Here is a 16,112-nt window from a genome sequence, read left to right as displayed (position 1 = left end):
CTGGGAGGCTTCCCAAGGCACCATGTAGGCTTTTACCAAAACTATTTTATCTAAAATAATATGCTAAGATTCATTGCCCCCTACATCAGGAATACAGAAGGACATCTGTTATGGCTTGTATCTAGGTGTCCCCCCAAAGCCTCATGCAGTCGTAAGCGGAGCTTTTTCAGAGGTGGCTGAATCTTGATGTGATTGACTCATGGTGCAATGCTAAGATTAAGGGTGGGTGATTACTAAATTAGGCCACTGATTGGTTTGGTAGTGCCCTAATAGTGATAGCCTGGATACAATATAACGGACAAAACGGTTTGTATTTTCCCTTGCTTGCTTTGCTTCCTTCTGCATGCCCCACTAACTCTTTCTCCTCTGCAATACCTGTCTGCCATCCACCGTGCTTGGAGCCAACCAACGATGGGACTGAAACCTCTACAAACTATGAGCTAAACAGAACTTTCCTCCCTTAGCTTGTGGGTGCTTGGTATTTTATCTCAGCAATGAGAAAAGTAATTAAAACCGAATTACACAGAGATAAAAGCAACCAATCCTTCAGGACAATATAACAATCCTACATATACTGTAATTGCTTCAAAACAGTTTCAAAATATTCATACATTTTACTTCATACCCAAACCTGGAAGAAATACTAAGGTAGACAAGTCCACAATAATAATCAGAGACTTCAACATCCCTCTTTCAGTAACTGACAGAACAAATATACAGAAAATTAATAAAGATATAGAAGGCATGAATAATATCAGCAAATTGATTTACCAGTCATAGAATATTCTACTAAACAAAGAGCAGTTTTAATTGTGCAAGAAAAATCATATGCTTGGTGATGAAAAATCTAGTTTGTTTGTTTATTTTATTTTTTTTTGTTTGTTTGTTTTTTTGTTTTTTGTTTTTTTGGTTTTTCTCCGGCACCGGGAACCGAACTCACGACCTTGCACTTGCCGGGCAGGCGCTTTGCCGCTGAGCTAAATCCCCAGCACCTTGTTTGTTTATTTTTGAGACAAGATCTTGCTGTGCAGTTCAGGCTGGCCCTGAACTTGCTATCGAGCCCAGGCTGGCCTCAAGCATGCAGTGATCCTCCTGTCTCCCGAGGGTACCTCCCAAGGCTGGGATTATAGGCACCCTACCTGGCGAAAAATCTAGTTTGAAGAAATTGAAATCAGCCAAGCATGGTGATACATGCCTGTAGTGCGAGGCAGGAGAATCACTGCAAGTTTGGGGTGGGGGGGAACACTTTAAGAAAGCAAATGACTTTAATTTATTCAAGTGTCAATATTTTGTTCTAAATTATACAATAGTATTTTTAGGTAGAAATCAATGGAAAACATACCTGTGGAAACCATCTTTCAAAACTTCTTGCCTCAAAATAATTTCAGGACAAGTGGCTCTCACGCCTGTAGGAATCAAAAGATTTTTTTAAAAAATAAAATAAGCAGCCAATGAAAGAATAATTAAGTAATTAGAAAAATGGGCTTTACATACCAGAAAAAAAACCTAACAAAACTTTTTAAATCTAACTTTTTTTGAGACAGAGTTTTGCTATGCAGTTCAGGCTGGCCTTAAACTCACTTTGTAGCCCATGCTGGCCTAGAACTCACGGTGATCCTCCTGCCTTAGTCTCCCAAGTGCTGGGATTACAGGTGTGCACCACTACACCCAGTTAAAATCTAACTTTTAAACAGAACAAAAACTTTTAAAAACTTAAGCAGTTTGAGCTACATATAAATTTATTTTCAGTATGGCACAGTGATTAACATTAAGAATGATATGGTATAAGAAACCAAAAGTGTAAATAAGGACCAAAATGTATAATAGGTACTGTGAAATAGGAAGAAAATTTTCAAATGTGGAGGGGAACAAAGGAGGGGGTAGGGGGAAAGGAAAGAAGGGAAAAGTAAAAATGAAAAAAAGGAAAACAAGGAAACAAAGCCTTTGTAAATAGGGAGGGGAGAAAGGGTTGAAGGGAGGGCAGAGAATGGGAAAAAAAACCAAGTTATATCAGGCAAAGGTACAAATTCTCTATGATGAATGTGATCATTATATATATTTAAAATGCACCAATAAACTCTGATTGAAAAAGCAAAAACAAGACTTACACCCTAACCCTAACCCAACAGGGAAAAAAGAATTTCAAGTGAAAAAAATGAGCAAGCTTTTCTATTTTACAATCTCAAATATATCTACTTTAGATGCCCTGCAGTAGTGGAAATATATTTTAACATGGAAATTTCTGACATATTCAGGTGAAAGGGAATCAGTGTTACAACCAAATTTTATCTTCATTAACGTGATTTTAATGTGGAAAAAAATACTGATTTGGGACTGCCTCTCCCAAATTTAAAGACCCAATTAAAAAAATGGGCATCTGAGATGAATATACACTTAGATGAACAAATACAAACAGCAAATACATGAAAAAATGTTCAGCATCACTGGTCACTCAGGAGATGCAAATTAAAACAACACTGACATTCCATCTCACCCCAGAAAGCATGGCTGTCATCAAGAAATCAACTGATAACAAATGCTGAAGGGGCTGTGGGGAAAAGGGACCCTTCTCCACTGTTGGTGGGTGTGTACACTGATGTAGCCACTGTGGAAATCAATGTGGAAATTCCTCAAAAAAACGAAAACTAGAGGTTCCATTTGATCCAGCTATTCCCCTTCTTGGTATCTTCCCAAAAGAATTAAAAGCATATCACAGCAATATATGCACACCTATGTTTATAGTGGCACAGTTGTGTTTTTCTTTTTTTGAGAGAGGGTCTCGCTTTGTAGTCCAGGTTGGCCTGGCACTCACAGCAATCTTCCTCCCTCAGCCTCCCAAGTGCTTGGATTTTAATAGGTGTGCGCCACCACACCCAGCTAGCAGCACAGTTTGTAAAAGCCAAATCTTGAAAACAGCCCAAATGCCCATCAACTGGTGAATGGATAAAGAAGATGTGGTTTTTTATATAATGGAGTACTACTCTGCCATAAAGGAAGAACTTCAGACATTTCTAGGTAAATGAATGCACCTGGAGACCATACTCTTGAGATAAACTGGACACACGTGTGTAAATACCACATGGTTTTGCTGGCATGAGAAACAAAGTATAAATAAGGATCAAAATGTACAGTAGATATTGGGAAATAGGAAGACAACGTTCAAATGGGAAGGGATATGAGGGAGGGGGAGGGGAAAGGAAAGAAGGGAAAAGTAAAATAAATGAGAAAAGAAGGAAAAAATGGAAAGCCTTTGTAAATAGGGAGAGGTGGAGGGGTTGAAGGGAGCGTAGGGGAATAGAAAAAAAGTTATATCATGTGCAGGTACAAATTCTCTATGATGAATGTAACCATTATATATACTTAATTGGTTTTTGTTTTTTGTTGTTGTTGTTTTTTTGCCGGCACCGGGAATCGAACTCATGACCTTGCGTTTGCCAGGCAATCGCTGTCCGCTGAGCTAAATCCCCAGCCCCTCACTATATATACTTAAAAGTGTAGCAATAAAATCTAATTGGAAAAGAAAAAAATACTGATTTGAGAGATTGTTTTATGTGCTGGGCGTGGTGGCACATAACTCCTGTAATCCCAGCACTGGGCAGGCTGAGGCAGGAGGATCACTGTGAGTTTGAGGCCAGCGTGAACTGCATAGCGACACCCTGACTCAAATAAGACAAAAAAAAAAAAAAAAAAAATCCAAAACACTCAACCCAGATGGAAATTCAGCAACCAGCTCTGGGTCACGCAACTAAGTGATTAAAAGTAAGATCTGCCTAACTTTTAAAGCTTCAGATATTTTCACTTGCCTCCTTAAAAGAGTCTTGCTTTAAAGAAGTATATAATCTTTTCCCAGACAAACATATGCTATATGCAGCTCTTCTACAAATCCAGATTTTTCTTCATGTATAATTTTAACTGAAGAGTAAGGGCTAATACGTAACTACAAGATCAAGTTAGAAGAAAAAAGCTTAGTTGGCCTAAATTCTACTAGGATGTACTCTAGAGCAGTAACTCATTTACCCTGGGGTGTTGGAAAAGCTAGTTGCAAATACTGCAAACACTGTGTATTCATTATTTTTAGGGCAAACTTGTCATTTTTGAAAACGAGGATGTTGTCTCTGCACTCACTTTTTAAAGTTTTTTTTTTTTTTTTTCCCTCTTAAACTTTATTACTTTATTTGGTTGTGGTAGTCTGAACTGCTTCAGAAAACTGAAACCCCTGTAAGCATAAAATGCCAATGCTGAAAGAGTGTTTAGAGACAGCAAGTCCATTTGCTTTAAAAATTCTTCTTGGCTTCATCGTAATTCTTCTTTAATAAATCTTAGCCAGGCGTCACACGCCTGTAATCCCAGCCTTCAGGAGGCTGAGGAAAGAGGATCGCTGTGAATTCGAGGCCAACCTGGGCTACGAAGTGAGTTTAAGGCCAGGCTGAACTGCACTGCAAAACCCTGTTTTTTAAAAAAAAAAAAAAAAAAACAATCTGGACATCTAATACGTAAATACACACAGACAGAACTGCGCGCTTTGAGCCAGGGGTGGTGGCGCATGCCTGTAATCCCAGCACTCGGGAGGATCGTTGCGAGTTCGAGACCAGCTTGGGCTACAAAGTGAGCTCAAGGTCAGCCTGAACTGCATAGACCCTGTCTCAAAGAACTGCGCGCTTTGACAGGTATTAGTCGAACGTCCTCCTCTGACAGCTGAGAAACTCACCGGGTTTGCGCTTTCCTTCCCCTAGCAAACACTACTTTATTATTATTACTATTATCATTACTTTTTGTAGCGGAAATCGAACTCAGGACCTTGCGCTTGCTAGGCAGGCTCTTGTGCCGCTGAGCTATATACCCCCGGCCCTACCACTTTATTCTAACGACTCTCGCAGTGTCTGTCTCCCTTACTGCACTTCCAGCTCAGGGCGAGGAGCGCGGACTCCGATCTAAGGACGTGCGCGCGGGCTGCAGGGGCCCCGAGGTGATCACGCGTAGCATCAGCAGCCTGGACGCTGGTCCGAGGCAGGACTCTGCACCCCGGGTCGGCAGCAGAGCTGGAAGTGCGGGGAAGGCGTGGCGGCTCGCGCCGCCGTCCGAGCCTCCTCCCGCTCCAGCGGCGTCCCCGCGCCGGGCCCGAAGCCCCGCCCCTTACCGGAGCCGGCGGGGGCGTCGCTGAAACCCGTGGTGAGCGCGCCTCCGAGCCAAGCCGCCGCGACCGGCAGCCAGGCCACGGCCCAGGCAGCCAGGGCGCCGGAGGCTGGACGCCCGCGAAGGGCGTGCGGGACAAGCCGTGGACGCAAGAGGGAGCTGGCCTGGCCCTCGGCCACCCGGAGAGCGCGCTGCCACGAACTTGGAGACCCAGGAGGCGGCTTTAGCGCGTGCACGCGCCCGCGGCCCAGCTATTTCCACAGCTCCAGCCCCTCAGTGTGCTCTTGCGCCAAGCGGCGCAAGCGACGTGACGCACTTCCGGGGTGTTGCTATGGGAACGGCAGGGCACGCCCCCTCTGTAACTTTGCGGGGCTAGTAGCACCGGAAGACGGTTTGCAGCTGTCCCTGCGATCTCCTCCTCTACCGCCGGGTGCTCCACCCCACCTTCACGTCAGCGGGCTGTGACTGTCGCCTCTGGCGTCAAAATCAATTTAAATGCTCCTCTGTGCAATGCGGTTGAGTGGAAATAACGCTTTCTTGGAGATTTAGACGTTGGCCTGCAGGAGAAGATGCACTTTCTGGGTTTGTGTAAGGGTAAGAAAGTTATTCCTGCACGGTGGGGACGTAAGGAAAAAATCGTCTAGTCACTGAGAAATCCGTACCCGTTAGATGCTGTGGAGACGAGAGGGGACAGTTAATCTAGATCGTGACAGTCTGTGGTCGTTGGGCAGGAAGGTGTTCACGTCCGAGAAAAATCAGGTTAAATGTGCCGTCCCTGATCCTGAGCCGGACGGACTCTGTAAGCAGGCCTAGAGAGCACGCAGTGCAGATTGGAACAGAACGGAGCTCTAGGGCGGATATCTCAAAGAGAAGGAGAGGGTGCGTGTCTATCGTAAACTGAAAATAGCAGTGTAAGCGTGTCAGTAAGAAAAACAAAAATAAATATTTTGGGAGGGGCGACTAAAAGAATTGAAATTGGTTGCTTATGGAGAGGGATAGGACAGAGGACAGTAAAGAAGAATCTAGGGTTAAAAAAACCTCGCACCTCCTAGTATTAATTGTATGCATCATTCACAAGAATGTCCATTTGCTTGAATGCTAACAATTTATATTGTTCTCACTAGGATCTCTTAGAAAGTGTATAAAATCAAATTTTAGCCGAGTGTGGTGGCGCACGCCTGTAATCCCAGCACTTGGGAGGCTGAGGCAGGAGGATCGTTGCAAGTTGGAGACCAGCCTGGGCTACAAAGTGAGCTCAAGGTCAGCCTGAACTGAATAGCGAGACCCTGTCTCAAAAAAAAACAAGAAACAAAACAAAACAAAACAAATTTTAATGAGATAGACTGGGAGCAGTATTTGACATTGTGTCAGATCAAAGGTAGATTATACTAATTTGACAAAGCAGTTTTCTTTTTTTTATTTTGGTGTTAGAGGCTGAACACAAGGTTTGTCCACCAAGCTACATCCTTAGAATTTCTTTTTTTTTTTTTTTTGAGAAAGGGTCTTGTGCTGCGCGTGGTGGCACATGCCTGTAATCCCAGCACTGAGGAGGCTGAGGCAGGAGGATCCTTGCGAGCTGGAGACCAGCCTGGGCTACAGAGTAGCTCAAGGCCAGCCTGAACTGCATAACAGACCCTGTCTCAAAAAGACGGAAAAAAAAAAAAAAAAAAAAAGGAGAGAGAGAGAAAGCCCCTTGTAAATTGCCAAGTTGCCTGGGCTGGGCTTGAATTTACTGTTCTCTTCTACCTATGCCTCCTAAGGTGCAGGGATTACAGGCATGCACCACTGCTCCCAGCTTTGTTTTTTTGTTTTGTTTTGTTTTTTTTGTCTTTTTTGAGACAGGGTCTCACCATGCAGTTCAGGCTGGCCTTGAGCTCACTTTGTAGCCCAGGCTGGTCTCAACTTGCAGCGATCCTCCTGCCTCAGCCTCCTGACTGCTGGGATTACAGGTGTGTGCCACCATGCCAAGCCTGCTCCCAGCTTTGAAAAAATCATTCTTATGGCTAATTTCCTTTTTTTTTTTTTGAGGCAGGGTCTCGCGCTTCAGTAGCTCAGGCTGGTCTTGAACACGCAATGATCCTCTGGAGTGCTGGGATTACATGTGTGTGCCACCACGCCTGGCTTTTGTTCGTTTTTTTTTTTTTTTTTTTTTTTTTTTTTTTTCGAGACAGGGTTTTGCTGTATAGTCCAGGCTGACCTTGAACTGACTATGTAACCCAGTTATAAGAAACACTCTGCTGTGCCGGGCGTGGTGGCGCACACCTGTAATCCCAGCACTTGGGAGGCTGAGACAGGAGGATTGCTGCAAGTTTGAGACCAGCCTGAGCTACAAAGTGAACTCAAGGCCAGCCTGAACAGCATAGTGAGACCCTCTCTCAAAAAGACCAAAAAAAAAAAGAGAGAAACACTGTGCTGTGAGTCCACGAACTCACAGCAATCCTCCTGCTTCAGCCTTCCAAGTGCTGGGATTACACCACCACACCTGGCATGACAACTTTCTAAGAGTAAAGATTCTCACATCCAACAATAAGAATTGATAATATAGATTATGGTATATCTGTAAGACAAATCCACTTGGCAATCAGATTAAAATTGCATATTAGTAAAATATTTAATGATGAAATGATCATATGGGCTAACTTTTATAACTTAGGAAACAGTATGAATGATATACAAATACCTATAATTAAAAAAATAAAACTATATGCCTAGGACAGAAGACTGGGTGATGTTTTCTTCTACCCTTGCCCCAAATTTTCCATAGTGCTTGTGTATAATTAGTTTGTTGTTGTTCTTGTGTTGAGACGGGGTCTCACTATGTAGTTGAGACTGGTCTTGAACTCACTACATAGGCCAGGCTAGCCTTGAGCTCATGGCAATTGTCCTGCCTCAGCTTCCAGAGTGCTGGGATTATAGGCATATGCCACCATGTCCAGCTAAAAAAATTTTTTTTGGTACTGGGAATCGAACTCATGACCTCAGGCTTGCGAGGCAAGCACTTATGCCACTGAGCTATATCCCCAGCCCCAACTAAAATTTTTAAAAACTCTGCTCCTACAATGATTCTCCAACAAAACTAGGGTGATAATGATATCATCCTATGCCAAAATTTTTGACATTTACAAATCTTCCTGAGCCTTTTTTTTTTTTTTTTTGTCTTTTTGAGACAGGGTCTCACTATGCAGTTCAGAAGCTGTGCAGTTCAGACTGGCCTTGAGTTCACTTTGTAGCCCAGGCTGGTCTCAAACTTGCAATGATCCTCCTGCCTCAGCCTCCCGAGTGCTGGGATTACAGACGTGCGCCACCACACCCGGCCTTTCTGAGCCTATTATAGCCACATTGAAAGCAATTCCTAAATTAAATGTAGTTTGGCTGTGAAGGTGGAGAAGGAAGGAGACAATAGAAAGTACATAATCTGCAAACCATAGTGTTTCTTATAACAGGAAAAATATATAGCGAGACAAATAAGTTGTAACAAAAGCCGTGTAAAATGTAAACATTACTGTCTTACACAGAGAAGTTGATTCTTCATATGATGTGCCTCTTGCCCTCGCGCCCCTCCAGTAATAGGGATTAAACCCAGATCCTCGTGCATGCTAGGCAAGAACTCTGCTACTGAGCTATAGCCCTAGACCTTTTCATTCTATTTTTTTTCCTCTTCGTTCTATTTTTAAACAGGGCACCAGTAAGTTTTCCAGGCTGGCCTTGAATTTGCAGTCCTCCTGCCTCAGCCTTCCAAATAGAATAGATTAATGGAATACGCCACCATACCTAGGTCAGGTCTGCATTTTGGATCAGACTTCTAGATTGTAAATACTTAGGTGATATATAGGAGCCATGTCTTGTATATTAATACATAGCCTTAAACAAGTGTGTGTGCAACATTTACTGCATTCCACGTATCTTGATGAGAGATTATGCTGAAAAAATAGATATGCTCCCAATATAGACTAGAAGGAGCATATAGGCTAGAAGGGAAGATAGATGTTTAAACGACTAATGATAAAAAAAAAACTCTTACTGAGTGAAATAATTGAGGAAATACAAGGGAGGCATATCTCGTCTGGTGAACCTCTCAGGATATGTTTAAGGTTAAAAAACCCATAGTACTTTGATACAGACCAGAACATTTGATATATACCTCCTTAGTTGATAATAGAAAGGATGCCATGCATCAGTCCTTGGGCTCAGTTAGGGGTTCACATATGGTCTTCAGTAAGGGCACACCAAACAGTGTACTAAACACAAACTGAATTGCGCAGTGCTCGCTTCGGCAGCACATATACTAAAACTAGCCTTACCTGTGAACAAACAACCCTGCATCCTTCAGGGGACCAGAGTCTGAAAGATCCAACAAACGAAGTTAACGTCCAGGCCTCCAAGTATTGCACTTCCCAGGCCAAACCTGCATTTCCAGATCTAGACCAGGGCCAACCCTACTGGGGAGGAGGAGTAGAGGGAAAGTGATTTGCCCAATACCTAGGTGTTACAGGGTTTCTTCCCTTCAGCAGGAAATTACTATGCGGCTGACACATTTGCATCAGATTTCCTGTGATTTATACCGAAATATATGTGAGAACGATGTGCACTGCCAAGAAATGTGGAATCAGATTCCAGCCTCCAGCTATTATTTTAATTTATGAGAATGAAGTCAAGGGGAAGAATCGCCAGCGCATCATGCCAGTCCGAAACTTTTCCAAGTTCTCAGGTACCTCATGTTTAATCTTGCCTCTTAGCTAAAATAGGCTATAAGTCACCTAGCAGGCACCATCTCCCGCAGTGTGGTAACATGGCCTTCAGAGCCCACAGCCTTAGGATCAAATCATGCCTCTGTCAGGGACTAGATGCATGGCCTTGCCAAATTATTTACTGTTACTGAGCTTCAGTTTCCTAAGATACAAAAGGTTTGGATCATTTTTTTCTAGTTTGATAATTTAGTCCTCTGAGGAGTGTTATGGATTAAACTGCCTCTACCTCCTGTCTCTACCTCCAAATTTTTAAGTATATAGTCTTCCTTTCAGAGTAGAAAATTAAAAACAAATTTTTTTATTGGAGAAAATGAATGGGGAATAGGCATGGGGAATAGCAATAGCTCCTGAGAGACGGGAGGTGTCCCAAGTGGGTTGCCCTAATTTATAGTCTTGATAGTTTATTAATACCACTACTGCTGTCTAAAGCTATAATGTCATTTTTAATTCTCAAGACATTTTCTTTAGTTGAAAGCTTTTAGCATCTCTCCCTGTGATCTTAAGTTACAGAAGTCCAAAAATATACGCACCTTTCCACCTCTACACTCAAGCTCAATTTATTACAAGGAAGAGGTTTATACAGTAATTCATTCCAGGGCCGGGGATATAGCTCAGCGGCACAAGCACCTGCCTGGCAAGCGTGAGGTCCTGAGTTCGATTCCTGGTACCAAAAAAAAAAAAAAAATTGAATAATTTATTCCAATAAAGCCATTTAGCCACTTGGCTATCATGGAGACGATTTCGGGGCTTGGAGCTTTCTGTTCTGTTTTGGCCCTTGTAATAGTTCATGGTGCAGAAATTGTGGCATACATGATATATGCAGTAGACAGGGTGTTTTTTCCCTCCCTCTTAGACTGCACCAGAGCTGCTGAACAATTAAAGAATAATCCGCGCCACAAGAGTTACCTGGAGGAGGTATCCCCAAAGCAGCTGGAGAAGCTGTTCACTCTTTTACAAGGTCACTTGTGTGGACAGAGCCTGGCGGCAACGATGGAGCAAATTCAGCGGGAAACAGCCATCGATCCTGAGGAAGACATGAACAAATTAGATGACAAGGAGCTTGCCAAAAGGAAGAGCATCATGGATGAACTCTTTGAGAAAAATCAGAAGAAGAAGGATGATCCAGATTTTGTGTATGACATCGAGGTTGAGTTCGCACAGGATGAGCTGCAGTCCTGCGGCTGGGACACAGAGTCAGCTGACGAGTTCTGACACCACACGCTCAACCAGGCCGGCAGGACGCCCATGTGTTTACAAGCAGCATAGACTGATTCTAGAAAAGTCTACCAAGAACCCTAAATGTATAGGTTGGGTCTTCAAACCAAGACATTTATACCTACTATGTAGGTGTATAAGAAATACAGGAAAGGGGCTGGGGATTTAGCTCAGCGGCAAAAAGCGCCTGCCTGGCAAGCGCAAGGTCGTGAGTTCGGTTCCTGGTACTGGAGAAAAAAAAAAAAAAAAAAAAAAAAAAAAAAAAAGAAAGAAATACAGGAAAAACAGTGGAAGAGTCTACCGGTAAGGAGTTTGCAAGCTAATGGAAGATAACTCAGAAAACTTGTGGAAAGCTAATTAATACTTCTAAGCAGCAAAAGCGTTAGAGGCAGATGCTCGATAAAGGCCAAGGAAGATTGGAGCTTAGGTTACTATAGGGTAAAATAGTCAGGGAAGACTTCCTTTTAAGGGAGAGATGTGGGGTTGTGCTTGGCCCGCAATGGCAGTGTTTAGCTAGAAGCTTGCGTAGGATTCCACAGGAGCGCAATTAGAAAAAGAGGGAAAATGGTAGAATGACAAAAACTAGAAATGCTTTTTGAGGAACAATGAGCAAGTTATAGTTTGACAAGATCGGAGAGTTACCCGGTGTATCTGTCTGTATTTGTATTTGACACAGTTTTGTGTATGTTTAACTCCTGCGTAGTGCCCTACAGCTAGCAGTGGATAATCATGTTATGAACAACAGGGGAATTTCGCCCCTCAGGGTCAGGAAGTGCACACTAGACACATTCTGAAACCTGGAGCCTCTTCCCATAGATGAGAGGTTGGTTTGTCAAACGGGAAATCCACCCACAATTCATGGACAATAGTACTGCCAGTTTGTGCATGAAATTTGGAGCTATAAAGAGAGGATCTGGGCCAGAGATATAGCTCAGTGGCACAGCACCTGCCTGGCAAGTGCAAGGTCCTGAGTTCGATTCCTGGTACCAAAAGAAAAAGAGAGAATCTTTGTTTAACAAGGTTATCTGTGCACAGATACATTTGTTCTTACTAGAATGTTATTTAATTGGAAGAGATCCTATGTTTTCTACAAGGAAATTAACATTCATTAAATAAAACTGCAGAAATTATTTATTTCTCTTTATTCTCTTAGCATGAAACACTTCACTAAAATGGATCAGTTACGTAGTGATACCGCCAGGGCCTTTGGATACTCATGTCTCATACATATTTGCCAAAGATAGCAAAAGAATTTCCAGAATGAGAGATCTTTGCCAGGTGTGTTGGTGCACGCCTGTAATCCCAGCACCCAGGAAGCTGAGGCAGGAGGATTGTTGCGAGTTCAAGACCAGCCTGGGGTACAAAATGAGCTCAAGGCCAGCCTGAACTGCATAGTGAGACCCTGTCTCAAAAAGACAAAAAAAAAAAAAAAAAAAAAAAAAAAAAAAAAAAAAGAGAGGTCCTTTCATATCTGCATAGAATCTCATTTATTCCATTGTGTAAATGTAGGTGATTTATTTTAAAAGTTGAACTTTGGTAATTTTTTCTTGTCACTGTTGCAAACAATGTTACAGCAAATAACCTTGTATGTTCTCTGTCTTGCACACATGTGAGGCTATCTGTGGGATAAATCCCTAAAAGGGAGCTGATGGCTGTGTCCATTCTAAATAGCTATTAAGTTATACTCCATAAAGTGTCATTCATTTATTATGCATCCTAATAAGCACCTACGATAGCCTGAGCCTGTACTATTCTAGAATCTGGGGAGATAGCAGCATATACAACAGTCTAAACATGTACAAGAACCTTCCATATTAAAACAAGAAAGCAGCTGGCCATGGTGGGCACACACCTGTAATCCCAGCACTCAGGAGGCTGAGGCAGGAGGATTGCTGTGACTTTGAAGCCAGCCTGGGCTCTGTAGTGGGTTCAAGACAAGCCTGAAGTGCATAGCAAGAACCTGTCTCAAAAAAATAAAATAGGAAACCACTTTTGAAGGTCAGTGTATCTAATACAATAACCAAAGTTTTGCTCATCTAGATGTTAGATACATCTCACAAACACACACCCATTAGAGAGGATCGGGCTGGAGTCCAGTTCTAAAAATTCATACTCAGCCTATGAAGCACAATAATTCAAGACCTATCCTGAAAGTTCAGTTTGGCTGTGGTCTAGCCTCAGTCTGTTGGACTAGGTTCAGTTGCCAGTAGTAGGGGAGGAAGGGGAGGAAGGAAGAAGATGAAAGAACTCAATTTAAAAATGTGTAAAGGGCCAGGGATATAGCTCAGCAGCACAAGCGCCTGCCTGGCAAGTACAAGGTCCTGAGTACAAAAAAAAAAAAAAAAGTGTAAAAATACTTAGCAAGATGGCACATGCCTATAGTCCTAGGACTAATGAGGCTGAGGCAGGAAGAATGCTGTAAGTTCAGTGCCAGCCTGAACTACAGGATGAGACCCTGTCTCAAAAAAGTGCAAAAGATTTGCATAAACATTCTACTAAGGATGTCCCATAGCAAGCTAGGCATGGTGACATATGTCTGTAATCCCAGCACTTGGGAGGCTGAGGCAGGAGGATTGATGTGAGTTCAAGGCCAGGCTGGGCTATACAGTGAGTTCAAGATCAGCCTGAACTGCACAGCAAGACTCTGTCTCAAAAAACAAAACAAAACAAAACATGGGGGCTGGGGATTTAGCTCAGTGGCACAGCGCCTGCCTGGCAAGCACGAGGTTGTGAGTTCAATTCCCGGTACCAGAAAAAAACCAAACCAAACCAAACCAAAAGATGTGCCATAACTAATAAGCAATTGGGTAGATATTCAACATCATCAGCCATTAGGGAAATGCAAGTTGAAACTACAATAAGATTATTTCATGCCCATTAGAACATCTGTGATGAAAAAGACCAGGCAAGTGTTGGTGAGGATGTAGAGAAACCAGAACCCTCACACATTCCAGCAACCTCAGAAAACTGGCAGTTTCTTAAAAGCTATGCACAAACATATAATACTAGCAATTCTGCCAGGCATAGTGGCACATGTCTGTAGTCCCAGCACTCAGGAGGCTGAGGCAAGAGGATTGCTGCAAGTTTGAGGCCAGCCTGGCCTACATAGTGAGTTCAAGGCCAACCTGAACTACATAGCAAAACCTTTCTCAAAAAAAAAAAAAAAAAAAAAGTACTAGCAATTCTACCTGTAGAAATCTGTGTAAGAGAAATGAAGACATAAATCCTCACAAAGACTTGTAAGTGAATGCTCAGAACAGCATTTTTCATACATATGCCCAAAAAGTGAAGACAATCTAATGCCCATCAATTGGTGAATGGAGGAATAAAATGTAGAATATTCATGAGACTATGAATAAATAGGAACTGAATAGTGAGGCACGCTACAATGGTGATCCTCAAAAACATCATACTAAGTGAAAAAGCCAGATACAGAAAACTACATATTATGTAATATATGATCCATTTATATGAGAGTGTGTGTGTGTGTGTGTGTAAGACAGGGTCTTGCTATGTAGTAGAGACTGCCCGAAAACTCACTTTGTAGCCTATGCTCACCTCAAACTCAAGGTGATCCTCCTGCCTCAGCCTCCAGAGTGCTGGAATTATAGGTGTGTACCACCATGTCCAGCTGAATTTTCATTTTTTTTACGCAGCTCCATAAAGACAGAAAGCAGACTCCTAGTAGGCTCTGGGGGTGAGAATTGACAGCAAATGAGTATAAGAGATATTTGGGAAATGATGGAAATCATCTAAAACCTGATTGGGTGATGTTTGCACAATTCTGTAAATTCACTAAAAAAAAAAATCACTGATATGTTCACTTAAAAACAGATGGATTTTATGGTGTTTTTTGAGGTCTTAAAAAAACTTTTAAAGTAGGAAACGGGAAACAGAATCAATGTCTACTAACCATTGGTCTGAGAGTGAGCAAGAAAAACCAAAGGTCTGTGTAGAACCTTCTTGAAACCACCTGAGGTAAGGACTGAAAAAGTCTGGAAGCTGGGTGTAGTGGCCCACACCTGTACTCCCAGGACTCTGGGAGGCTGAGGCAAGAGGATTGTAAACTCAAGTCCAGCCTGGGCGATTTAGCAAGACTGTGTCTCAAAAACAAAAAAATATTTTTGAAAATTTTCAGAAGGCTGAGGCCGGAGAATTGCCATGAGTTCAAGGCCAGCCTGGACTACATAGTGAGTTCAAGGCCAGCCTGAACTACGTATTAGGACTGTCTCAAACTAAACAAAAACAAACAAAATTTTTATAAAGGGCTGTGGATGTAGCTCAGTGCAAAGACCCTGTGTTCAGTCACCAGTACCAAAAAGAAAGGAAGAAAGGAAGAGAAGAAAGGAAAGGAAAGGAAAGGAAAGGAAAGGAAAGGAAAGGAAAGGAAAGGAAAGGAAAGGAAGAGAAAAGTCTGGGTAAGGGACAGAATAAATGCACTCATGCAATAAACACTTGTATTTTTTTTCTTGCAGGGCTAAGGATTGAAGCTAGAGTCCCATGCTTTCTAGGCAAGCACTCTAACCCTGAGCCACTCCCTGGGCCATGATAAACTTCTGTTTGAGTATTTACCCTGTGGAAACTCCCCAGGATGTTTGGAAAGGAACATTTTTAAGAGAAAGGGAAACACAAGACAAAAGGTTGTTATCAGCCAGTTGCCGTGCTGGGACAGGTAGAGGTTAAGGATTTCAGTGTCTTCCTATTAGACTGGGCAGAGCCAGGGGGTCGAAACAAGACTGGTGCAGTGTGAGAGGAGGGAGTGCAGAGTTGGGGTGGTGGAGGGACAGAGCAGAGGGCGTCTTCCCCCAAAAGAATGCGGATATGTTCACCGAAGATGAAGACAGGATTGTGAGGGTCAAACAAATCTGAAAATCCAGAGGTTGCCATCTAAATGGGATTCTTCTCTCCCTTAAAAATTAATGAGAGGGGCTGGGGATTTAGCTCAGCGGCAAAAGCGCCTGCCTGGCAAGCGCAAGGTCGTGAGTTCGGTTCCCGGTACCAGAGAAAAACCAAAAA

At 42.7% G+C, this 16,112-nt stretch overlaps 2 protein-coding genes across 3 annotated transcripts in view; one reads left to right on the top strand and one right to left on the bottom strand.

The window, feature by feature from the left end:
- The window catches only part of Pigx (phosphatidylinositol glycan anchor biosynthesis, class X), a 28,221-nt gene extending 18,677 nt beyond the window's left edge, over positions 1-9,544 (bottom strand). Inside the window, exons 1-3 of the mRNA XM_005383594.1 lie at positions 9,539-9,544; positions 5,138-5,384; positions 1,343-1,406 (exon numbers count right to left, since the gene is read on the bottom strand). Coding sequence (XP_005383651.1) covers positions 1,343-1,406; positions 5,138-5,384; positions 9,539-9,544 — 317 coding nt within the window. The remainder of the gene's footprint in view (positions 1-1,342; positions 1,407-5,137; positions 5,385-9,538) is intronic.
- Cep19 (centrosomal protein 19kDa) lies at positions 5,384-11,319 on the top strand. 2 transcript variants are annotated; one of them, XM_005383140.1, is made up of 3 exons: positions 5,384-5,727; positions 9,645-9,841; positions 10,735-11,319. In XM_005383140.1, the coding sequence occupies exons 2-3, from the start codon at positions 9,715-9,717 to the stop codon at positions 11,091-11,093; spliced, it is 486 nt and encodes a 161-aa protein (XP_005383197.1). In that variant the 5' UTR covers positions 5,384-5,727; positions 9,645-9,714; the 3' UTR covers positions 11,094-11,319. The 2 variants fall into 2 exon arrangements, with proteins under 2 accessions (XP_005383197.1, XP_005383198.1); XM_005383141.1 differs by having other exon boundaries at positions 9,642-9,841.
- The last annotated feature ends 4,793 nt before the right edge of the window (positions 11,320-16,112 follow it).

Source organism: Chinchilla lanigera, unplaced genomic scaffold (genome assembly GCF_000276665.1).
Source record: "Chinchilla lanigera isolate Chin_1 unplaced genomic scaffold, ChiLan1.0 scaffold00019, whole genome shotgun sequence".
Classification (NCBI taxonomy): domain Eukaryota; kingdom Metazoa; phylum Chordata; class Mammalia; order Rodentia; family Chinchillidae; genus Chinchilla; species Chinchilla lanigera.
This window is presented reverse-complemented; position numbering and strand designations above follow the sequence as displayed.

Coding starts and splice junctions, on each gene's coding strand:
- Cep19 (XM_005383140.1), top strand. CDS start 9,715: ATGTGCACTGCCAAGAAATGTGGAATCAGATTCCAGCCTCCAGCTATT. Junction 9,842..10,734: donor AAACTTTTCCAAGTTCTCAG/GTACCTCATGTT, acceptor CCTCCCTCTTAG/ACTGCACCAGAGCTGCTGAA.